This window comes from Aulonocara sp. 'chitande type north' Nkhata Bay, linkage group LG9, assembly GCF_057382095.1.
Source record: "Aulonocara sp. 'chitande type north' Nkhata Bay isolate Kocher_YH1m ecotype deep benthic linkage group LG9, A_spYH_male_GT1.1, whole genome shotgun sequence".
Lineage (NCBI taxonomy): Eukaryota > Metazoa > Chordata > Actinopteri > Cichliformes > Cichlidae > Aulonocara > Aulonocara sp. 'chitande type north' Nkhata Bay.
The window spans coordinates 27,712,559-27,738,840 of record NC_141352.1 but is presented as its reverse complement, the minus strand read 5'-3'; the positions used below and the strand labels follow the sequence as shown (position 1 = coordinate 27,738,840).

Below are 26,282 nucleotides of genomic sequence, written 5' to 3'. Positions count from 1 at the left end.
TGCTGCTCCTACATCATCAGCTCTTTCTCAGACAACAGGCCCTTGAGGGTGGACAGTTTGGTAGTCGTGCATGAACAGCTACATTGTATTATCTGTACAAATCTAATGACAGCATCCACACACTTTTTATGCTGACGTGTCCTGACTCAGATGTTAATACTAACGCTGTTCACTGTGAAAACTGAAATGTATTTTTTCTTAAATGTATGTTTTCATGTTTTTCAAAGCACGCCGAAACCCCTAAGAAAGGATCCAAGTTTTTCTTTTTTTACTTTAAGTCATATTATTTTATGAAACTCAATATTAATGCCCAGTAAAAAATGAATTTCCAGTAAACCCGCGATATTGTATGAGAGGCATTAATACTATAGCTGAGGTTTTTATACTTACTGAGTTAAGATTGAGTTAAGACTGAGAAGTAAAGGTGCTTCAAGGTATGGCAGCAATAATTACTTGGCTTTTGAAACCTTCACCAGGCTGTAGTTTTAAATAAAAACGCTCCTATCTCACCATCCTAATGCAATGAAGAAAAGCATCCTGTTCAAGTCAGTCGAGATGCTGTAGATCTTCGCTGCTTCGCGGTTAAAATCAAATTAAGGTGACAGCTGCGGTCACTGGCAGAATTATCCGCCCACAGGAAGTGATGAATCAAATTAAGCAGTGAAATACGAAACCGACTGTTTAACACCTCCTATGGATTGCTTTGCTGGAGAAGCTCTGTAGTGAAAAGCCCCAAAAAGATTTATGCAAGAAAGAACGTAAGGCTGTACTCACTGAGCAGGATGATGACACAAAGCAAAATGGCCACCAGGGCGCCGGTGCTGAGCCCCGCCCTCGCTGTGAGCGCCTCTGCGTTGCACGCCTTCATGTTGCCCTTGCGGTCGCAGGTGCAGACTCTGATGGTCAGCGTGTTGGTGCTGCTTTGCATTGGGAACTCTCCATCAGAAATGACCACCGGCACATGGTGGACGCTCTTTTGCAGGGTGCTGTAGCTGTTTCTCCTTGTGAGGATTGACGCTGTGTTGTCTGATGAGGGAAAATCTGGTTATTTACTGTAAAACGTCAACCAATCAATGACACATACAGCACATTAACAACAGGTAATGAATGTAGGGCACACGCAGTGTCTTACTTTTGTTGTCATGGACAGAGAAGTTTGCCTTTCCAGCAGCTTCCTGAGCAAGATTGAAGAAGAACCGGTGTCCTCCGAGCGGGGCATCAGGATCTGTGGCGCCCACGGTTTGTATCACCTGAAGTGAGAAGCACACAGGTGAGTGACAGGGCAACCCAACCCCAGCCGTGAACATTTAACCACAGCTAAACTGCTGTTTGTGCGGGTGCTAGTGTTTTAGCTAGCTAATGGGTTAGCAGAGCTATGAAGAGGAAGTGGAAGCTGAGCAAGAACACAGCTGTTAAATTTCAAACAAAGAATAAAACAACCAACAAATCTAATTCATACATGCTTTTGTGATGCTGTCTCTCTAGCTGTAATGCGTCTAATTAAAGATAACTCCACTTCATGCTCGTTAGCATCTGGTAGTTGCATGTTAACATCGGCTGCTGTGATGAATAACCGAGCTGTTTATTAAGATTAAAGGGATGGTTTGTTCTCCTGGGAATTCGTAAAGACAAATAGTTAAGGGCGCGCAAACAAGGAATAAACCTCAAGAGGTTTTCAGATGGTAAACGTGTGCAAGGATATCATCAGCAAAGTGTCACATTGAATTAAGCTACCTAGCAGGATACAAAGTAGTTTAAAGCGGCCTCATCTGTATCTGATGCAACATGAAGGCACCAGGCTGATTCTGCATAAAGGATCATTTTGTTCCCCTTGAAACACAGTATGAGTTTAATATAGTGATGCTGTATTTACTTAATGGCACAGTTCACCTCAAATTCAAAAATAGGTGTTTATCCTCTGGCTTAGAGTGGCTTGTATTCAAGTAGATCATTTTACTGTAAATTGCTCAGTTTTGGAGAGATGAATTGTGAGGATCCCTGCCTTGTCCTATCCTAAGTAATAACTGGGTTCTTTCTAGTGAACGACACCTGAAAATATAATTACTATGCACAAGGAAGAGTGGCTCTACACTCATGAAGATATATATTTTTCTTAAGATAAGCTAAGTACAGAGAACTAAGGGGGCAAGCAGCAGCCAAGTGCTGATTAACAGGACCATGATCACAGGAAATCCACAACAGAACTGATGGAAAAAACAAAGCAAAGTAAAAACAAGAATCAAGTTGCTGCAATGACCCAAAACCCTGATTGCAATGCTGTGGCCAGACCTTTGGAGAGTTGTGCATAAATGAACACCTGCAAACCCCATAACAACTGTACGGGGGGGGGTGACGGCTCCTTTGATTGGCAGGTGTCTCAACACAGTCAGCTGTAGCCAGACAGAAGCTTCTAGGCTTCTTCATATTCTTTCGGCTGCTCCCTTTAGGGGTTGTCAAGGCGACTCATCTACCTCCATCTCACTCTGTCCTTAGCATAGACAGCAGCACAGTTTCCCCGGGCACCCTGCTGGTCAACAGCACCGGTGGCAGTCGTCGTTAAGCCAGGTGTCGGCCAATCATGTGAAAATCTTATTGATGATCCACATTTGATTTGGCAAAGATTTTACACCAGATTCTCCTCCTGATGCAACCCTCGTCGTTTATCTGGGTTTAGGACTGGCACTAGGAGACGTGCTGCGACAAGAAATGTAACAGCCACATCACTCGTGCTTAAAAGAAACTATGAAGCACACAAAAAACCCCAAAACTGACATCCTCTGATTACACACATTACAAAATCAGTTGTTTTTTTCATATGCTGGCTCTAATTTGACATTGAGGAGCCCTGATGTAGAAGGACAAATCGCACAATACTCCAGGGCCAGAGGAAAAACATCTACATTATCACAGGCTAACGCTGTGAATAGACTTTTTATCTGTAAAGACTACAAAGAAGTCTTGCAAACTGCAGCTTGGACCACATTTTGTTAGTAAAACGGCGTTATTCGGACTTTTCAGTTTTAGGATCACTAGTAGACTCACTATCCACATTTATCTCTGAGGTATCACAGACTTGGGTTTTTCAACCCAAGAAGAGCTGCAAATCCGAACCCAGCTGTGGGAGTCTTACATTAAAAGGTCTACAATGCAGCTCTGTCTTTTCAGAACCTCTAGACATCTCTTTTCACTGTGGATCTGTTCTCGACTTCTTTAATCTATTTTGAGGAAGAAAACTTCTCTTTATCAACCTGAGATGTGAAAGTCTGGTCCCCAGAAGCGGTCCCACTATCTAGTAGCTTAAAACACACGTGACAGATTTATAAATTCTCTCTGAGGCCCGCTAATTACATGCTGTGCTGGGAGCGGGTGCATAATCCTAAACTGGGAAGTCGAGATGAAACCATGACTACGGCTTTATGTTGGGTAATAACCAACCTGATTAGCCTTAGCGTTCTCACACACAAACGTCTCATAATTGGTGGCGAATGTTGGAGCGTTGTCGTTGACGTCCAGGACTCTGACGTATACAGGTACCCGGCTGATCTGTCGCGGGTTGGCTGGGAAACACAAAGGTGGACACAGTGAATTTACATGAGTAATTATTAAATTTCATTAACAGCAGCTCTGCTTTAGTTTCCAAGCAAACTCGTTACAGTATTGTGCATATAAATAAATAATAGCTGGTTAAAAACATAAATCAGATGCTCCAAGTTTTGCTGATTTCTTTGTTTCCACAGTTATATTTATGCGCAGACTCTGCACAAAGTTCTAGTTTTCACTGACAAAATAAAGTAATAATAGGTAAAATAAGGTCTTTGGATGTGGAAATTATTAGGATCTTTTTTTTTTTAAGACAACTGGCAAAGATGAAGGGAAATAGCAGTTTGCGGCAGCATTGAATTAACAGCAGCAGATTAGAAAACAAAGACGCTTGCTGATTTTTAGATTTTAAATTAGTGGGAAAACAGATAAATGGGCACCCATGCTATTTTTAGAGAATGTAAACTATGGGCTGGGGAAACAAACAGCAGCTACCAGCCAATACTTGGGTCCCAAAAATCCAATTTGGCTGACAGAATTGGAGGAAGTACGTGAACCGAAATGTCTCTTTCTGGTCCGGCTGCTGCACTTACTGAACTCGGTGGCGATGACGGTGATGTTGTGCCAAGCGTTTTCCTCTCTGTCCAGCTCCCTGAGGATGAACACTGACCCGTTGCCTGCATGGATGTTGAACACTCTGTCCATGTCTGTGCGCCGATCAATAGTGTACCTGCACAAAACACACAGACAACGATTGGCGTGTAAACTTGTGCACTCATGCTGAGTGGAAATGTGTTGTTTTCCCAGGGCGACAGACACAGGGTACAGTCACATTGACAGAGCGTCTCAGGTGTGTCTTGGTCGAATTGACATTCTGTGTGGTGGACACAGTGAAGAAGAAAAGTCTACTTTGCTGAAAGGAACACAATTATCTTTATATATATATATATTTTTTTTTTTTATATGCACAAATAAGAAAAATATGAGTTAATTTGAATTTACAAAGCTTTTCTCTATTCATTTGTATGGTATCTGAAAAAAGCATCAAAAAGCAAGACTCGTACTGATTTAATTTTGGCTGCTCTCTGGATCACTTCCAGGACTGCATCTACTTTTAAAATCACTTCCTGAAAGACTTCACCATCTGCAAATTAGGCTAAATGTCCTCCACTGTATCAGGACAGTGAGTCTTTTACTTTAATTTTCTTTTTGTGGAAGAGGATAAAGTTGTAGTGATCCAAATCTGGGAAATGCCAAGTAAAGACTGTGTTGGTGAGGCCAAAGAAAATGGGCGCACACAGTAGCACAGCATAAGCTACATTTAGATTCTTCTTCTACAGACACACCGGGGCCAGAGTAGCATAGTTAGTCTGACCCTGGAGAACAAATCCGTGGCATAAAAACGAGGGACGGTCATGACTCTTGAATATTTTAATAGCACTTAAGTCATTAAAAAGAAAAAATACAGCATGTCTGTTTTTGCCATAAAATATACACCGCCCGGCTAAAAAAGATTCACCAGTTGGTCACGGTGTAAGTAATAGCTTTCCATTGAAGTCAGCTGAATGTACTGAATGCTATCAGATGTTTTATTTCTTTCCCGGTGGCACCGGGACATTCCGAGATGACAATGCCAGGAATCACTGGGTTCAAACTGTGAAAGAGCAGTGCAGTCATTTCCAGCACAATCTTTGGAATGTGCCACAGTACGCGGGGAGATCTTGGCCAAAAATTATTAGAAATCTGACTGGAAATAAATGTTGTGACATTGGATAAGCTTGCCAATGCCACGGTGAACGGTGCCATCATCAAAGCTAAAGGCGGTCCATGAAAATTTTAGAGTGTATTTTTATTTTTTTTACTTTTTTAAAGGGGAGGGGGGATGCTGTGTAGACGGCAAATCTCTGTTAGCGTGGATCACCCCGTGCGTGGGGCTGCACGGCGCTAGCTAATCGCGCTAACGCGTGGACGCCATGCAGCCCCACGCAAGGGGCGACCCACGCTAACTCGCTAACAGAGATTTGCAGCGTTAATGCGGTTATGGAGTTGACATCATTTTACCGAGATTAACGCTGACAGCACCAATGTAAAATAAGCTACTTCCTGCAGAAAATGGTAGTGGGCAACTATCAGGTAATGGGGCCAGTAAAGTAAAGGAGTAGCAAGCAGCCATCCAAAAAGACTCATTCTCCTGGTGAGATGAACCATCTTTGTTGGATCAGTTTGGCACACGTTTGCTGACTCTGGTATCACAAACATGCACGTGCAAGAAGTCACAAAGGGAGTGACCTACAAATGGTAGTCGCACTAGGAGCAGCCCAGACGTGCACAAAAAGGAAACTTGAAGGCAAGGTGGCCCACGTTTACATCGGGTATGTTTTTATTGTTATTAGGCCTAGAGCTGTCTGACTACACCTTGAAACATCTGCTGCAACTAAAACACCACAGAGGAGCAAGCAGCGGGTGTAATTGAGCTGTATTTACAGAGAAATCAGTGGGAGACGTGGAGCCTGAGAAAAACCTGAGCACATACTGTAAAAGTAAACCCATCTGCTGGACCAGATACATCCAGCAGGAGTTTAATAAAATGATCTATTTTTGGTTATTTGGGGGGAACTGAACCTGTGACATATAATAATAAACTGTCTTGTCTGGCACTAGCAGTCTTGAATAGTCTGCCCTGTGTTGATACACACATTAGAGCCAACAGGTTATCCAGTTGTGTTGTTTTTCTCTGCCTCCCAGACTACTCTGTGATGCATCAGTGTGATTAATGGAGTAGCAGGCATCAGGAGGGCCGGCGTAAGAGGAAGGAGACCCCCGAGGGGAGACTATGAACCGCGGCTCTCAATGCATCGCCGCATCCCTCTCCTCCCTCCACCGATCTTCCCCCTCCCCATGGGTGTCACCCCTACCTCCTCAGCCCCTCCCTGCTGCTGCTGCTGCTGCTGCTGCTGCTGCTTCCTCCGCACAAACATTTTGGTGTCTTTATCTAAACACTCCCACCTATTTTTCTACCACCTCGCAGGCCCGACAGTAACTCTAACCTTGTTAGATGTGCGTCAGCCGTGGGCTTTACTAATTGCTTTTCTAATATTCCCAATAATTCAGCTGCCTGGGTCTAACCCTTCCCTTGATTAATGGCGCAGAGATAACGGCGCTCCTCGTCCTGACCGGACAACCAAAGTGCTGCTCTCAGCAGGCACACAGCTGGCTGGTTGGAAGGCCAGGCAGAAGGACGAGGAGGGTTACAGAAATGTTAGTGATCAGGGGGTTGGGACCTACATTATTGCTTCTTTCCTCCCTTCTGAAGAGACCAACCGACTTGACACAGTATTTTGAGAATGTTTTCTTCAACACGAGGTCAAAAAATCTGTATCAAAATGATCTTTGTTTCGAAATCATTTCAGTTGTTATATTTTGGAGAGGTTAGCTATCCTTAGTATCGAGCACCAGCTCGGCTACATGTCCATGCAAAGCAGTGCTAACGACACTATGAAAAATGGTAACTGAAATGATGTTATATGGCACCTAAAAGACTAAAAAAATGACTCACTCTTTAACCATATTTAGCCCAGATGAACATCAGGGTTCACATTCACATTTAGATGTTCAAATAGCCACTTTTCACAGCACTCGATGGTCTTTGAGGGCTTCTCATCCAAGCTGGCCAATATAGACGGCTAATAAAAAAGTGTTCGAAAGCTCCACTATGGCAAATCTGAACCCCGGTTAAATGAAATGTTCTCTAATAACCTTGAATATTGTTCGTGCTTTAAAGGTCTGAACATCACTAAAGAGATCCCATCACAGTGGGATGGACAGCCACCAGCTACATACATACTGGCTCTACAGCAGTTCTTCAATAATAAAGCAGATTAGAAATGCTCCATATAAACACCCACATCAGATTAAACACGCTGGCTTCAGAGGAGTGAAATAAACATTTTCATGAGCCCATCTCTATTATCTTTATTGCACGTCATCTATCTTAACATACACTCACTGGCCATTTTACTATTATACACCTTGTTAGTACTAAGTTGGATTGCCTTTTGCCTTCAGAGCTGCCTTAATTCTGAAAATATTCCTTAGGAATTTTGGTCATATTGACATGACAGCCTCATATCATGCTGCAGATTTCTCGGCTGGACATCCATGTTTTCCATCCGTTCCATTAGATCCCAAAGATGCTCTATTGGACTGGCTTGTTGAGCTTTGGTGACTGTTGAGCCCACTTGAGTACAGTGAACTCAACAATACTCAGGTAGGCTGCACTGTTTAAACAATGCTCAGCTGGTTCTAAGAGGTGCAAGAAAATATCTCCCACAAGCATGGATCCACACAATCATGTTGTTTACGCTAAATTCTGACCCTATAGAAATGTTGCAGTAGAAATCAAGACTCAAGAAATCAATATTAAAATTTCCTATGGCCCAATTTTAGTGAGCCCCTGCAAACTGTAGCCTCAGTTTCCTGTTCTTAGCAGTGTTGTCTTCTGCTGCTGCAGCACACCTGCTACCAGGTTCAATGTGTTTTGCATTCAGAAATGTTTTGCTATCTTTGGTTATAATGGTGATTATTTTCACTTTCCTATAAACTCAAAGCAGTTTGACCTGATCCTCTGACTTCTGGTATCAACAATCCATTTTCTCCCAGTGGACTGCTGCTCACTGGATATAGTCTCTTTTTTGGACCATTCTCTAAACCCTAGAGATGCTCAAGTAGGAAAATCTCAGCAGATCAGCATTTTCTGACACATTCAGACCAGCCTGTCTGGCACCAACAACCATGCCACATTCAAAGTCACTTTCTTCTCCATTCTGGTGCTCAGCTTTAACTTCAGCAGGTCATCTTGACCATGTCTATATGCCTAAATGAGTTTCTGCCAGATGAGTAGTCAAGTATACCCCCCAAAAATGGCTGATGAGTGTATATGTAAGTACACTGCTCCAGAAATGTCAGCATCCAAGCAACTCTCCTTCTGTAGAGAATCTGGTTTTTAATAAAAGCTCTTAACACGGACAGTACAGCACTGAAAACACGATACCTCTCCACATTCACAGAGCCAGTGACACGCTTGCCAAAGAGGCATTCAGTGAGGGAAATGCATGACATGTTCATCACATCTTATTCGTATTTGTTCAGGCCAAAGTATTCCGTTTAAAAGCATGTAAGCTGCAGACTGCAGTAAATCAAATCTCATGTAAAGAGCTGACCTGAAATCTTCATTCAGAAGGAAAAATGTAGGATGAAACATGCATGTGTCTGCATGAGTCTATATACTGCACTTATGGCTTACTTAAGGACTTGCGTATGCATCCCTGCCACACACGTGCACGTGTCCGCAAGTCGCAGCGAGCTAATAAAGATAACCGTCTCAGTGACTTCCTCATGCCAGGCAGCCCCCGGGCTTCCCAACCCTCCTCCCTCCCCCTCCTCCCCCTCTGCACGGCTTTAAATGCCACAGGGTAGCTACCTCCTTGATGATGGGCGATAAAAGAGAATGATATCATATTTGACACCTGCAATAAAGTGGTGGAACTTCAACCTTGAGAGCCAACTCCCTTAGTACATCATAAAAATGAAAAAGTCTGAAGCGGAGTCGAGGCGCAGCCTCACACCCCACTGCCATTATTCCCATTTAATACAACGCTCGCATAATTTTGTATCTCCATGAGCTAAGTTGTGTAAGCGAACTTTTGGCACTTTTCATTATTTCGCTGCATTTTGTATGTGTAGCAGAACAAAGTGTGTCCCTGCGCAGGCCTCATTATTTTAGCGCTGTTTATGTTAATGGTGAAGAAAACAAGAGCACAAAGATCCATTTACAACCTTCAGAACATTAAACAACATCTCGCATTAAAGATGAATAATTCACTTAATGGGAGCTCCAAATATTGACTCTGTATAGAAATCGGTTAGTGAGATATTATATGCTTAACTCAAGGTGCACACGGTGGTTTTTACTTGAGTTTTGTCTTGTTTTCTTATTGTGTGAAGCTGCTTAAAGAGCGAAAAGCTCAGCCTTGAGTTTAGACTATGCTATCAAAGCATGTGAGCCTCTGTAGTCAGATTTTTATAGTGGATTTTACACTGGATGTTGACAGTGACTGATGGTTTATAATGTAAGTGGGCGAGAACAGGTCAATATCACAGTAAATGTATGTTTATTCAAACCACAAACTGAAGCTGTGATCTAACCATTGGGGTATACAACTTTGTTAAATGAGTTGTGTTTATTGATTTTTCAAACAGTCTTAAAGATAATTGGGACCTGAAAATCCAATCTAAGGGCATAAGACTTCTTTTTTCTTGTTTTGCTAACATTTAGTCATTGTATATGAGATAAAACAGAATCCAAATTTTTACTTCTTTCAGCAGCAGTTATGCTCATTTAGAGCCCACGCATGCTGTAGTTTCAGTCTTTTGGATGCATTAACTTTGATTCATGTTTGCACAAACAGAAATTAAATTTTATGCACTTCATTTATTAACTTATTAATTTCACTTCAGGTTTATTTATACAACACCAAATCACAATAGTTCTCCTCAAGGTGCTTCACACTGTAAGGTAAAGACTCTACAGTATTCAGGCAAAAACCCCAAGAATCAGTTAAAGTGGGGAGGAAAAACTCCCTTGTAACAGGAAGAAACTTGGCTCAGGAAAAGCTTTTTGACACATTTTCAATCATTTAGCATTGCTAAAATAAAAGACTTTGATCACATCTCCTAAAATGACATACAAACCCATATAAAATATTAGAAACACATAATGTTTACACACATTTGGATATGACATCTGCTCGATCGAGAGCTAGGGAGAGCTGGGTGGCTTGCTGGTTATCCAAAAATTGTTTTTAACTTTTCCTTAATGTTCTTCTTGTTTATTAATTAAATTATTTAGATGGGTTAGTTATTGTACCTTTTGTTTAGTTGTATATTTTAAAGTATGTTTTGCCTTTACAATCTGTAATTAAATCATCTAAATGACTTGTAAAGCCAACACAATCCCCAAACCGAATCTTAAAAGCTAATTTTGTCAGTTCTCCAACTCCCAGTAGTTGTACTGTTAACTAAGACTGATGAGTGGTCCTCAACTTGCTCAGATGTTACTGAAACCTCCAGCAAAAGCAATTAAGTGGTGCTTGAATGAGCTATCATGCTCAGCCTTTTCATTGGCTTTTGAATAGAAATCAATAGCTGCCTTGAAGTGCGTTCGGAAAGATCACACAGCAGCAAATTTTGAAAAAGAGCTAAGCTGTGAAATAAAAAGAAGAGATGCAGCTTGGTTCATTTACCTGACGAGGCTGTTTTTGTCATCCGGATCAGACGCGCTGACGGAGCCGATGGCGGTGTTCTTGGGCGCGTCTTCTTTCACCTCCACTACGTAGCTGGCGCGCTCAAACACGGGCGGCTCATCCACGTCCTCAACGATGATCTTGATGGTGGCCTCGTCCCTAAAGGGGCCCTTCGAGTAGAAGCGGGGGTTGATGTGGACGTTTTCCACCTGGACACGCAGACTGTACTGCCGCTTCCTTTCATAGTCCAAAGGCTGCAAAACAGAGACAGAAGAGGCATGAAGAAGAAGAAGAAGAAGCACCAATTCCACTAATTACAGCTTAAAGTGCTAATATTTGCTTTACATTTGTGTGCATGAACAGGTCCTGTAATTTGTCACATTTTATTTTAGGTGCGACTGCCAGCTTAATGAATAAAAAACAGCTTTTCCAGAGTATCTATTGAGGGCATGTAAAGGGTCACATTCAAGGACACTAACAAGATTGTTGATGGACAAACACGGGCTGCTGCACACATCACAGCCGTGCTCTCGTGGACGTCTGCCTAAGCGCTGCTGCATAATATGACTGATGTGGCATTTCAGTGGAAAACAAACATGACAACAACACGGTCTGGCTAATGACAGGATTCATGTTTTAAGACTGGAAATCTGATTACAGCCTGCCTTATAACACAAACAAGAACAAAGTTTTTAAATTTTTTTTATTATCAACTTCTTACATTTGCTTTTCAGTTTGATTTCCTGATGCTCGGCACAGCGCGGCTCTATGAAACAATCAATCACAGCTGTGCACAGATCTTTGCTGGGTGACATCTGTTCATTTTGATGCTGTTTCTCAGATCAACATACCAGATTATCACAGTGATAGTGAATGGTAGGAATTTGGTGAAAAAGAATTAAAATGCAGAGAAACATCTACGTTTCTAATGTATAGGTTTAAGATTAGGGTTAGGGTTAGTTTTAATATAGTATCATATAGTATGATCTTCTAGACTAATGTGGCAACATTAATGTTATTATGCTGTGTGAACTCTTTAAAAGCCATTTTACAAGTTTCAAAGACAGGGATGCTGGATATTCTTGAGAGACTTGGAAGTTTCCCTAAGAATTTGATTTTATTTATGGTCGTAGTGGTCGTACTTCACCCCTACATTCTTAAATTAAATACGACATACTATAAATAACAGACAAATAAACGACTGGGTCTCCAGTGGGAGGACAGATAGTCCAATTCCGCCTTCCTGAATACACATCCCGTCCTTGTTGGTTAGCTCAGTCACAATCTTAAAAGGACGTTCATTTCCTGTTACGAAAGATTTGCTCCTTCATAACAAGTGGGTTGATTTTTTCTTTAACTCATCCATGGCCATAGCATGGCTACACAGACTAACAGGTGTGTTGTCCTATGGTTCCACACATCCCAGGAATCTGTGCTTCAAGTTTGCTGATTGAAATCGTATTTTATTTACATGGCAATATCTACACAATATATGTGCCCGGGCACTGCACCTGTACAGTTTATGAAAGTGAATGCTGTTTGGTAACCAAGCTAGCTAGCATTAGGCTAGCATTCTATTTATCATCCATATAAGGTAACTTCCAACTCCAAAAACCAAAAGTCATACGAGCCAAAAGACCAATGTTAAAGATTCAAAACGAGTCCGAAAGCAGCGGGCGACTTTTATCCTTTATCCTGTTGTGACACATGAACCAGTTTTCCACCTGATTCAGGTTCTGATTTATGTGGTCTTCCAACTTAGAGTTGATCTCCAGTGCACAATAAGAACTAATGTCACAATCTTAAGTCCCAGAGAGCAGGGATAGACTTTGATCAACCACAAGCAAAGAGACTTCCTAGAGAAACTGGCTCCTGCCAGCTGACCAGGCTGCCTCAGCCGAGCCTTCACGCAATGTGAAACCAGGGTGAGCTGGTTATCAGTGACTTAGCTGTCTATATAACGGCTCAGTCACACTAGAGTAAAAATCAGACAGCAACCTCCTTACAAGTAGGAGAAAAAATCAATGGCTGTTATTACACTGAACTTTTTTTGCTGTTGGAGTACTTATTGCGACTAGCTGGGGGTGTTGCATGCTTAACTTCTGTGCAACCACTTTTGATTTTGAGACCTGTCTCCAAACAACTGTGGTGCGTCTTGTCGATTGGTGAAGCTTTGCAAATGGTTGCTGTTTAATTGACAAATGCAGACAGATTGACAACACCTGGCGATCCATCTATAGTAAGTCAGTCTACACTGATGAGCGCAACTCGTAGTAGAGTCATACTGAATTGGTAATATTCTGGTTGTAATACAATCTTAAAGCAAGTTGCTAAGTGTCTATGTTATTTTGCATCCTGCAGAAACTACATTGTTCTTTGTGGAGGAATTTCTGTTTCAAATCTGGCTCGAACAGTAAGCAGTTAATGTTTCTAATGTACATTTTTTGTGTGTAGACAACAACAGATTTGCGATTTATCAGTTAATTGCTGTGTTATCAGAAAAAGATGTAGGCATATAATTGGCAACCTGACCCCATTCAATCGCAGACTGATTGTTTTATTGCCATTTTATCACCATCCTGATGCCAACAGAGTCACTTGGGAAACAGATTCAGTGTATTTGGATCAAACTTTAAAAGTTTTGATGTTTTCAGCCTTGTGTACCTGCAAAGTGCACCTGTCTCAGTAGTTACAACACAAGCATTTCTCCCCCAGGAAAAATGCATTTTGAAAACCCGCTATAACCTTTTAAAAATATGACAATGCCTCTGGTCTTTTTTTTAATCAACTCCTATATGTGAATATGGATCGGAAGCAGTCCATTCACTTAATGTTAGTGCAGTAGCATCTCCTACTCTTATCTGGAGCCTTGAGCAAGCAGGCAGGTTAATAACACAAGAGAAACGAAGGACGATGAGGAGGACTTTTACTGGAAAGTCTCCACAAGAAAGCTGTCAGCCAATCGGTGATGTTAAGGTAATAAGGTAAGTTAAGGTAAAAAAGCTTCTGGGACACAGCTGAAGGCATGATTACTGCAAACTATCTCAAAATGGGAAATAATCACTGCTGGAATATGTGCCAAAGAACGAAGGGGGGGGAAAAGGCAGATACTGATGCAAAAAAATCACTCGTTTGTCAAATATTCCGCTTCATCTCCAATTTCAAGCATGCCCCTCCTCCCGGCTTTTATCCCAGACTTTATGAGGGAGTGTTAAGGTTAAAAGGTTAATAGGGATGATTATAAAAAGATTAAAATCAACTGAAACAGGGGCATAAAGTCCTTTCATCATAGCCATTCTATTGAAGAACACAGATGATGAGCTTCAGTTTGTCGTTGCACTTTTTCCCTATACTATACTCACGCTACATCTTTTTTTCCTGTTGCCATACTTTCATTTCTATCTATTTGTACACATAAAAGAACACAGCTTAGTTGCTTTTACGCACGAACCCTGATCTTCTTGCATCTACTGTACACTGCTGTTGCAGCCTATAATTTATGGACTGTGCATGATGATTAGGAGCCTGATTCCTTTGCGGTTCTAATGTTTTTTTTTCCGCTGTTAGCTTTTCTCTTTTAGGTTCCCTGTCTGAACTTTTTATTTTTGAAGTTGTAGCCAGCAAAGGTATCCCCTCATTGATGGAAATAATTGGGGAGCGGTGCATTTTAATGAGTGTGCGCCCAGTGCTGAGCTGGAGCAGCTGGATCAGAGTGAGCTCCCTCACCGGCTGCCTACTGTACATATAAAAGGATGCCGGGTCCGCGATTGTTGGGAACAGCCAGTGAAAGCTTGGAAAAAAGAATCCAGATGGAACGAGCTGTTTTCTGAAACTGTGAATAGTAACATATTATGAGTCATTGATTTTCACTGTTTGGTGCCAAGCCGGGGAGGGGGACCGCATGTCCACTGGAGGAATATGTTCCTTTGAAGGGCCAGTACAATCAGATGACAAGCCCATTTAATTAGTATGTTCAAAATTAGGGCATGCTTAGTCCCCACACACAGTGTGCCTGCACACCACATCCACTACAAAGGGCAATTATGTCATCCAGCACTTAATGATGGCATGATGGAAGCGATCGATCGAAGGCTGCAGAGAGGGTGCTTGATAAGGCAACTGCCAGATACTGTTGAATACATCAAACACACCACAAGCAGAATGCTGCAATCCATACTCAGCATCAATATTTCTGCTTTGGTCTCAGCTGAGGGGAAGAATGAATCTCACTGAAAACATATGTAGTGGAAGTGTGGGGAAGTGGAAGTGGATATCTAATAACTCTGCTGTCCGTCTCCTAGCTGCGTATGGAAATAAAGTTTGTTTTTTTCCCTTTATCGAGCGCTGCTTATTGTGTTGTCTATCCTTTCGGTTACACCGAGGGAGTGAGGCCTGCATGTGGTGAAAGAACTGAAAGTCTGTGTTTCGATCATTTCTAACTCCGTCGGTTTGTCCTTGGTCACTACTAGAGGAGCTTTGCATTCACAGTTCAAAACAGTATCTTACACACAGACTCTAAATTCATTCTCAGTCTGCAACAAGCTGTTTTAACTCCTCTTGTTACAGTAGGTGGACTTTCTTCTGATTGGCTGCCAGACAGTTTAACCTTCTGTACCCTGTACTCACAGGAAGGAGGTCAACGTAACCAAGATTCAAACTCTTGGTGACCCGATGGAGTCATGACAATACCCCATCGGCTTTTAATGGCTAAGGTTAAAAACTATGAAACTGAGTGTTTAGATCAGCTTCACAGGGGTTACTTGCCATTCACTGACCTCCTTACTTGAAACTAATGTCTTATATGTATCTTATACATCCATGAAAACAATAAGTCCACTTCAGTTGCATTCAGTATATTGCATTTTTCAGCGGAGTCCTGCAATTCCACACAAGACATCAACCCAGCTTCAATGGCAATCAGCCTAACTCTTCCCTGTTTCACAGTAAAAGCATTTAATTGGCTTTTATTGTGAACCTGTGTCCGATTAGTCAACCAGATGTTGCCGTCCTCGCTAGTCAAGTCGAGTCCAGTCAAAAACATTAATTATTCAGCTGGTTCTACGTAGCAACCCGTCACCAGCCAGCAGCATCCCTCCGTCTGTGACGGGAAGTTATAAACAAACAAGGTGAAACGTGACGTGTTTGCTGTGTTAGAGGACAGTGAGATCTGATCACCTTCTGTACAGGTGCAAGAATGCTAGCTTTGAAAGAAAGAAAGTTATTGGTGTAAGCACTGCTAACATTAGTTGATCCTTATTCTTAACCTTTATCCAATTCAGAGCTAGAGCCACGGTCACGAGTCTGATGTTGGGCTCTAATGTTAGCCACACTCAGAAATCTGTCAAAAAAATACTCAAAAAAGCATGAACAGAATGTTAGGTACGTTTGCAAAGTGTTTTTTTTTTAAACTTATTTCTCTAAATTCACCGTGCATGTTCTTTAACCTCCTAAGACCCAAACTCTTCCATGTCATGCATTTTTAATTTCTCTTTGATATTTGGGGTGATTGGCACCTGATGAATGTAAAAACAAAGAATTACCAGATTTTTATTTTTTTTTAGATAATTTTTGTTTCTGAGAAAAATGAGATCCACATATGAGCATATTTGTTTAAAATTTCAATAGAACAGTGGCAGTATAATGTCCTCGTAAATCTGGGCTTATGCTGGGCTTACACTGTGATTTTTGGCTCATTTTGAGACGATTTTTCAGTCGTGCGACCGTTTTGGTGATCGGCCCGAGTTTCGCCTTCATCGTGTGTCGTGCATCATGTAGTATACGTGGGGTAATGAGAAGCGATTAACACCTCACGACCAGCTTCCGATCATCAATTGCTTGGTCACAACTGTCGTGAGGAGGTCACCGCAGCTTCTTACACTGCACATGTGCAAACACATAAATGTCGGTGAAAAAGACGGAGTAGCACAGCAGTGCAGTGTGTGATCTGGACACAAGCGATGGAGGCACAACTTGTAGAACTTTGGCAAGCTCATCTGAGCCTTTTCGATGTGGCCTCACAAAATTATCACGACCACAACAACCGTGAAAATAATTGGATGGACATTGCTGCTCAATCACAGCTGCCTGATCAATGTTTTTCATTAGCAATTTAGCAAAGTTGATGGTGGTGGTGTGCGTGTCTGTGTGAATGAAAGACAGAGAGGGAGAGCGAGCGACAGATTTTCCGTTATAACCTTCATGTTATGGACGCACAGTGTGAGCACTCAGGTCGCATCAGGGCATCGGGCCGCATAGTGTGAGACCTGCATCGTGACCTGCGAACTTCTAACCCCTGCGAGTCAATCGTGCAGTTTGAGCAGAAGCTGAATAACACGAAAAAGATCGCACAGTGTCTGCCCAGCTTAAGTGGATATCAGGCCCTTGTAGAGCAAAATGTAGCATTTTGGTCTAGACAACCCAAAATGTGATTTTGGTTGCCAGGTCCTAGCAGGTTAAAGAAAAAGTACAAAACACTTCTAAGTAAATTCTTGAATTTGAAAAGTTTTTAGCCAATTCTTTAAAAGATTTTTTTTTAAAAGTTCCTGCTAAACAAAATGAATAAAATACCCTGAGATTAAGTTTGTTTGACTACACACACAAAAAAAATCCTTAAAAAGTCTCCAACAAGAACAAATTATGTTAGAGATGTCAAGGTTATAAATTGTGTAAAAAAAAAAAAGTCATTTATGATTTTAAGGTGATAATTCTATTCATTATAATTCAGTTTTACTTCAGTTTCTTTCTATAGCACTGCTTCACCACAACATGCACCTTAAGGCTTTTAATTAGGTGATGCCAATAACAGTGAAAGCTTGCAATCATAAGAAATCATAATGCTGTTGAGTATGAAAGCTGAATTTTATGAATGTGTTTTATTTGTTATATTATGTTTGATTTTCCTGTTGTGCTTGTGTAATGTATTACAAAAAGTAAAAAAGTAAAGGTTATAAGTTGAACTGTATTAATATCTTATCTTTTATTAGTTTTAGGGCACTTTTAGGAGAACATTTACACAATGTTTGCACAGTGCACACAGTCACAGCTGAGATATTGCTAGTCTTGTGCACACATAATATAAATATATAAATATAAAATACAAAGTAATGCATATAGCATGAGTGAAGTCGTTGTGCAGCCTGTGCATGCACGCCTCTCGTGTCAACAAGATTTTACTGTAAATAAACATGTATTTTAAAGCATTTCTCTAGTGGAAAATATGCAGAATATATTTCCCAGAATTTTTTCATGGTTTGTGTCTGCGGGGCTGCCTCTGAGGAAGCCTGAGGCTCATATAGTTCTCCACCAATCACAGAGTTATTGCAGCCTGACAGGCGAAACCCAGGGCAAAAAGATAACAAAGCAGCGCCTGTTGCTTATGATTCTTGCTGCTGTAAAAGCTGCAACATAATAACCATGTCAGTATTTCTATCAGGCTGCTTTCATAATCTTGAAGACACAATTTGGATTTTTTTGGCGAATAAATCAAAGTGAAAGTGTTAAAACTGCTCATGTGATCCCATAAAACCTCCCCATAGAGAGTGCCTGACCTTCCTCAGCAAAATGACACCCTCCTGTGTGCTCCTATTGGTGGTGATCTCAAACATCCCAGGCCCATCGCTCCCAATAATCCGGTAGTCCATCTCCGCATTCTGGCCGATATCCGCGTCCATGGCTCGGATCACTCCCACCGCAGACCCAACCTCGATGGACTCGGGTACCCTGAACTCATAGAGGGCTGCAAAGAGTTTATGAGACGAAAAGATTTTGTTAATCGGAGCAACACTGAAGCTGTTCAGAAAAAAAAAAGAGAAAGCTTGAAAGTGTGTGTGTGTGGCAGTAGGACTGCAAAAACCAAGGCCATGCCCTTGGTGTTTCTTTTCATGCCAGATTTCAATTTTTTTCCCACACAAAGATGCAATTCATATAAGTGGTGAATTAGCGCCTCTTTTTTAAGATCTCCTCAAGTCTAATCGAAAAGCAATTACAAAACCCTGATCGATTTAAAACAAACCGCACACACACACACAGTCACACACGACGCGCCGGACACAAAAGAAGCAAGCGCCACCCCTGACAGCCCGACGAGCGTCATAACGTGAGTATTTTTTACGGCCTTGTTAGTGAAAAAAGAAAGAGTGTAAGTGGGTGAGTCAGAGAGCAGGAATACAAGAGAGCAGGTCAGGGAGAAAGTGAGTCAGAACCAATCAGAGAGCAGCAGTGTAAGAGCCAGCCGAGGAGGGAGAGCGTGTCAGAAGGAGTGTTGGATTTAGTGCTGCTACATTTGTAGATTAGCTGCGGAAAGACATCTCATATGTGCCGAAACATATTTCAGCTCCAAAACAGACGTTTGGCCTTTCACGTAGGTTGCTACGAGCCGTATTGACTCACCACTTCAAGTTTAGGATGTAACATAAATTCTGGGCCAATTTGCTCAACATAAATTAATTGCTTCTTCTTCTTCTTCTCCCTCCCCCCACCCACACTTATTTTCTGAGATGATTTCTGGGTTTGAAGGGGGATAAATTGATGGCTGCCTGTCAGCCGCGGCGGCCTCGGTTGCATCTCGTATGCTTAAATAAATAGCTGGACTGCGGGAGGGGAGCGAGGGTGATATACACACAGCCTGCGGAGACAAACAGCAGTGACACACTAATAAAACATGCTGACAGTGTTTTGGCAACGCCTGAGTCGGCAGGTCTCTGTGACGCTGACACTTGCCTCCAAACACACACACACACACACACTGCACCACTAGAAGGTTTCCCTGGGCTAACAGGTATTTAGCATTGGGTGGAAAAGAAGAGGCATCACTCCGGCAGACAACAATGATATCGCTTCCTGACACTCTACCTCCTCTGGGTGTCCCATTACAATATCTCTTCCTCTTTCTTCCTCTTTCAATCTACCCGCGACCCCCACCCCTCCACCCCCCTCGCCTCTATCACAGGCTGTCTTTCTGCCGTCCGCTTCACTCTTCCTCTTTCTTCCCCTTTCTTCCCCCCTCCTGTCACCTTCGCCATCCCCGTCGTATCCGTCTCCCTCCCTCCCTCCTCTCGCTCTTCATTCATTGGTGGAGGGGTTTGAAATGACAGCAGCTGCCACCCCACCACCACTGCCACCACCCCCGGAGCTGGTGGGAGTTCCGCAGGCGCGTGTTTGCCTTGCATTTCGCGGCTGTGCGCACGCGTCACCCACCGTACAGTGAAACGCGTGGGGGGAGCGAGGGACACGACAACATCGGTAATCTGTCAATCTGATCTGGCTCCCTTCGCCATTTATTTGCCAGATGCAACGAGAGCAAAGAGGGAGGGAGAGGAAGAACGGGAGAGAGTATGTGAAAAGAGAGTACGTAAGGAGTAAAGAGGAGTGAGTGATTGATGAGTGCGAGTGTAACAAAAAAGAGGAGAAAAATGCACCAAGGACAGTTTGAGCACTAAATTGAGAACAGTGGTTTTATGGAGTAAAAAGGCAGCAGAAGACTTAATAGCAAGAGATAGACAAAGAGAGAGGAAGAGCAGGGGAGATAAAACCCAGTGAATGTACTCTCTTCATTTAATAGGGATTACAGGGCTGATCTGATGCACTTTGCAGGACCCTTCGCTCTGTCATATGGCTCTATATTTAATTATTCGCTGCCTTTAAGAGGCCCGCCTTAGTTGCACAAAACCCAGAGCTCCCTGCAATAATCCAAATTCATTTTGAAACTGACACCAGATGGGGGCTGCCGGCCTGGCACACTGACAAGTGGTTCTCATGAGCTGAGGATTGGTCACTGTGTGTGTGCATGCACAAGTCCACCAGAAGGGCTGTACTCACTCTTGGTGAAGCGTGGTGGGTTGTCGTTCACGTCTGAGAGGGTGATGCTGACCGTTGTGGTTCCTGAGAGCCCGCCCATCTGTCCGGCCATGTCTTTAGCCTGGATCACAACCTGGTAGTTTTCTTTGACTTCCCTGTCCATGCCAGGCAGGGCTGTCTTGATCAGGCCTGAGGAGAGAAAAAAAAAACCCAACAACCAAAAAATGTAGATTTACAAAGAGAATAGCGTGCATTTGATCAGAGCAGGCAATCTGTAGCTTCATCCAACTCATTATTTTCTGTTTTCCTCTGATTATCTGTTATTTTATGACATTAAAATCAGTCCAGCTTTGATTTTAAAAAACTAGGGGGAATCAGGAAGACAATAACAACGCAAAAATCTGGATGAAAATCAGAGTTTTAAAAATGCTCCAAACTCTAAAAAGTTTACCCACTTATGTTTATTTGCTTAGAGAGAAACGAGTCGCTGCTGCATAATCAGCAGCTCGTTTGCCCATTTTCCTCTTCACCGTCTATAACTGAAAGCATTTTCTGAGGTGTGCTCGGTACAAGACCTCGTTCACCCTTCAACTCCGGTCACTACTCACTTTTACAGCAAACTTTTGACAGAGTGGGAACATAACATCAGAGCGAAAAGCAATTTAAACCTGCTTCTTTTTAATGACAGGGTTTTTTTGTGTGAGAAAATCTGCAAAAATACATAAATTGACATGCTCTATTCATGCAGTATTCCAGGTAATCGTACATGCTGGCACAGAGAGAAAAGAAAACAAGTATGAAAAGATAAAAGCATGCCTGGACTCTAAAGTGTAGAATATGAACACTGAAGCAAAAATAATAAGCAGTTAGTAAATTGATTAATCAGTCACAAAACTGAACAATAGCTACATTAAATAGCCCCACACCAGCAGCTGCAGCTACTTAGTTGTGATTGCAAAATTCGTTTTTTTCTACGCTAAGCAAAATATCATTATAGAATGCTAAATTGCCAGAAACTGCAGTTCCTCTAGTGGCCACTTGAGGATGCTTTCTAAAGTGAGTCAATCCCCATAGACTCCCATGTTAAAATGCCTAACTTTACAGCAGAAATGATCATGTCTACCCTGCTACAAAATCCTTTTTATATCCCAACAGATAATACCTCCCTTTGTGACAGGTGCACTGTTAGATTTTCTTTAATATTTCTCCCATTTCCATTTAATTACTGCTTTAAGTTAGGAATGTTTCACGTGGCTTTGAGCTCTCCGTCAAGTCTCAGAACTGGACCTCTTCATTTTAATTGAGGTGTAGGTGCCTATTGAAGTAATTATCTGCAAAATCACATGGCAAGAAGTCTGTAAATGAGTAAAATTGTAGTATTTTAGCTGTATGCTACTATCACAAATGACAAGATATCTCTGTCTGTGCAATGAACCCATAGTCTATGAATGCACCTTGTTAAACAAGCTTGCTACTGTGGGCTGATAACTTGGAACTCAGATGTGGTCACTTCTGGCAACAACATAGCAGTGCAGCATTTACAAACTAATGAACACATGGCAATGCCTCAGTGCCTAAGTGTTAGCATTTTAGCAGCTATGACGTTGTTTTTTTTGGAATCAACTGTGAATGATAATTAGCTGCCAAAAGAAGAAAAGAACAAGAAGTGAAGACAGTTGGGTAAAAAATGCACCGAAAGCATAAACTCCCAAAACACTTGTTCTATGACTTGAAATCATGGATGCTAGCTTACATGCTACATGCACGCTTACATGCATGGATGCTAGTTAGATCTGTAGCTAGCACCCACAACTCGAAATATGCAAACATTATGCTTCAATAAAGTTCCAGCCAGTGACTTATAAATGAAATCCCCCCTGTACAGCTGTTATGAAGGTGCACCTTTCCTACAGAAGCCAAAATCAGGCTTCTACAAAGATGCTTTTAGAGTTGGGAATTTTAACATGAAAGTCCATGGAGAATGGCTCACTTTTGCAGCCAGTCTCAAGTGGCCACTTGAGACACACGCTGCCAAAAAGCCGGATGAACAGACTTAAAAACTAATTTTTTCTGACTGCCTTTGGCCTTTCAAATAACTCAGTGTGATTTAATGTGGTAAATGTACAACATGAGTAATAGATACAGTATGAACATGAGTAATAAATACTTTCTAAGGAGTACATTTGCTCTCACATGACAGAAAATAATGCGTCCACGGGTGAATTGGGTATATCTATAAATATATATCTTTAAATAAAGTACAGTTCTCACCTGAAACATATCTAAAAATAACAGCCTGAATCAGCTGTATTGAATTAATGATATTTCATCTCTTAGATTCATGCATCTACAGGCCAGATAATTAAACCACTAAGAACATTTTATTACTCAAAGGTCAGTGCTCTTGCTCAGCAGCATGGAGCTCAGCGGCCACCCAGGAGCACATTTTAGTGTCTGTGTTCTCATGATTTAACTGGTAAGTGGACCAAAGAGCCAACATACCAAAACCACGGCGTATTCCTTTAATTTCCTAAGTGTAGCATTTGCCTCCAAATGCATTCGGCACCATTTATCTGCTCTTTTTTCTGAATTAACACTCTGTTAATGTTCAGCCTTTCAAGTGCCGTGCAGTTGCTTACTTCTCGGCTCTGACACCTCAGATCTCTAGTTTGGAGTCAGGACAGAGAGCGAGTGAAGCGGTAATTGGCAGCATATTCAAAAGGTGTGCTCCATCTCCCATCAGAGTCGGCCTTAAATCCTGTCTGCTATTACACGTTTGAATTTGAAGCATCATAAAAGAGGAGCAGGTGGAGGGGGGAGGCGGCGAGGGGAGACGCAGACAGACATAGCGGAACGGGAGAATGAAGATGAAAAAATAAATTTCACCCTAAATAAACTGTTCTGACAAACTTCAGCACTTTTCGGCAGAACTGATGATTCACCGCATATCAAACAATAAGGAAGAAGGAGCAGCTGATGTGGCGCATCGCTCACGCTCAGATCAGAGTGGCCTACGCTGTTCAGAAGGCCCTCCAACTTGCTCCTTTTGTTCCTCCCATACAATAACTCCCCCCCTCCCCAACTTCTAACAATGTACAATTTATCTCAGACGCAAGGAAACAGCGATCGTTTTGACGGTGTTGCGGGGAAGCAAGCAAAGGTATAGCATCTTTAGAAAAGCAGCATCTCGCTCGCTCTGCACCTCTGGCTACCTTTGTTATTGTTTAATGACTACAATGCACACAGAAGAGGAGGAGAGGAGAAACAAATCCTGCTTATAATGTGATGTCCAGGCATGTCTTTGTGTAAGAGGGGATGTCAGCTTACATACCACATGTGGGATAAACCATATTACTGTTAATCCCTCTGCTAATCTGCAAATGGCTTTTTTTGTCATTCTCCTTTTGTTTAAGCGGGGAAAAAAGGACACGAGCGGGATGAGTTCCAAAGCGCACATTAATGATTAAAAGTAGCAAGCGGTTACATTTTAGGGGTTGGTTATTTGCCATTCTCTCTGTCTACAAATCCCTCGCCACACATCAGCCTGCGAGGAGAAGGCTGCTGGTTAAAGGGAAAATCACTGCATTTATTTCAGGATTTATCCTCTGATAAATTGTTTTTAATTCACCTTCCCGCTGAAGCAGCGTTCCCTCAGCATGCCTGCGCCGTTTCTGTTTCGTTAGCCATTCGTTATCTTTCCCACAATGGCCACCCCCAGAAAGGAAGGTGTGAACTTGTTGCGCTGAGCCGTGGGTTACACACGTAGGTGGAGAGTGCAGTGGCTGCAGCATTGTTAGAGCAGCAGGATGAGAGGCTTCCTGCTCAAGAAAGAGCGAGGAGCTGTGCACATCAGTCAAAAAGCAGCGTCCTTCGGGGCTGCTGTGCATGCCGCTCTACTAAAGCTGCTCTCACTGAGGAGAAATTTGCTTTTTGTGTGACGGATTTCTCCTTCAAACTCTATAAAATTTTTGTTTAAAATAAAAAAAAAAGACTACACTATACTTTTTGCTTATTTCTATGAAAAGCTTTCCTTTCATCTAACTTTTAAAGTTGATTTCTTTTATTAAAGTTACACTCTCTTCTCTCTTTGTGTGTTTTTTTTTATTAACGTGTAAATTTATAAAGGAAAACTTGAATTAAAGCCAAATTTTAATTTAAGATCTACTGGTATTTTCCCACACAACCATCCTGTGGATTTACAGGGAATGGTCTGAAAAAGAAAAAAATATCCAGTGAGTGGCTGGGGGGGCGCGAAGATTTGCTGGAGGTCAAAGGAGAGTGACCAGACTGCTTTGGGCTGACAGGAAGTAGCTCAAATAACCAGAATCCATAGCGCACTGAACCGTGAAGCAGATGGGCTACAGCAGCAGAAGACCACACCGGTGTGCCACTCCCTTCACTTACAAACAGGAAATTGAGTTCCCACGGGTTCACCAAAGCTGGACAATGGGAGATCAGAAAAATGCTGCCTGGTCAGATGAGTCTTGGTTTGTGGTGCACGCCATGTCACAAAGCTCATCTCAAACTGGTTTCTCGAACATGATACTGTGGAGGTTGTTTGAGTACAACCTCCACAGTAACCGGCTCTCAATACAATGGGAGCTTCAACAAATCTGCAGCAACTGTGTGATGCTGTCGCGTCAATATGGCTCAAAATCTCCGAGGAATGTTTCCAGCAACTTGTTGAGTCTGTGCCACAAAGATTTGGAGTAGAAGGCAAACTTGGAACTAGCAAAGTGTACATACACACTGGAATCTATATGTTTATGAAACTTGTTAGAAAAAAAGAAAAGAATTATTATGATTTTTAAATAGTTACTTTATGCAATGAATATAATTTTTATGTATGTCAAAGACTTCTATTGTGAAAGGAACGAACAGGAAGAAGTCCTTTTTGAACAAGGTTAGAAAAAACCCTTTGATTACAAAAAAACAACATGGCATCCCAAGATCTTGTCAATACAAAAAGTGACATCAGTCTGGTTACATGTCTGTCTTTCACAGACAGTCTGCAGGGTCAGAACACGAAACCCTCAGTGGGACAATTTTCACAGCCACAAATCTGTTTAATTGTTTGCTTTTTGTTTTTTTTAGCGCCAAACTATATCTAAACCAGACTGCCATCAACACATGGCTGTCAACATCAGATTTTCACTACACAGTGATCACAATCAAATAAATGAATGACGACACTGTGGCAGTGGATATCATAATATATGATGATAATATAATATATTATCATCATATATTATCTAACTTTTAAAGTTACATACTTTACAGTATAAAACATGTTCAAATTACTGTTGTTGTGAATATAAATAAACCTGAAATGAATTTAACTGAATTAAATTGGTATAACAACAAGCATTAAAATCAATATTGCACCCCTGCCGTTGCAGCTGCCGCAGGATAATGCAACATCCCAAATCTCAACACTCCACACATTTGCTAAAAATCCTTGAATTCAGTCCCTGCTGTGTGTGAGAAAGTGTCAGTGTTGAATCTTATATTTCAGGTAAAAGTATAAAAAGGCTAGATTTTCAGAGATGAAGGACAAGAAATTCTTCCCTGTCAAAGCAAAGGTGAGAGTTAATTAGCTAATTTTTGGTAGCTACCTAACTTTGATCCATCAGTCTAAAATTTCAG

General features: G+C 41.8%; 1 protein-coding gene across 1 annotated transcript in view; it reads right to left on the bottom strand.

The window, feature by feature from the left end:
- Positions 1-26,282, bottom strand: part of LOC147322270 (cadherin-10-like) — a 74,162-nt gene that overhangs the window by 5,911 nt on the left and 41,969 nt on the right. The window contains exons 5-11 of the mRNA XM_086306749.1: positions 20,658-20,825; positions 18,389-18,576; positions 10,842-11,095; positions 4,134-4,270; positions 3,436-3,557; positions 1,133-1,250; positions 775-1,026 (exon numbers count right to left, since the gene is read on the bottom strand). Of these exons, the coding sequence (XP_086162875.1) occupies positions 775-1,026; positions 1,133-1,250; positions 3,436-3,557; positions 4,134-4,270; positions 10,842-11,095; positions 18,389-18,576; positions 20,658-20,825 (1,239 nt within the window). The remainder of the gene's footprint in view (positions 1-774; positions 1,027-1,132; positions 1,251-3,435; positions 3,558-4,133; positions 4,271-10,841; positions 11,096-18,388; positions 18,577-20,657; positions 20,826-26,282) is intronic.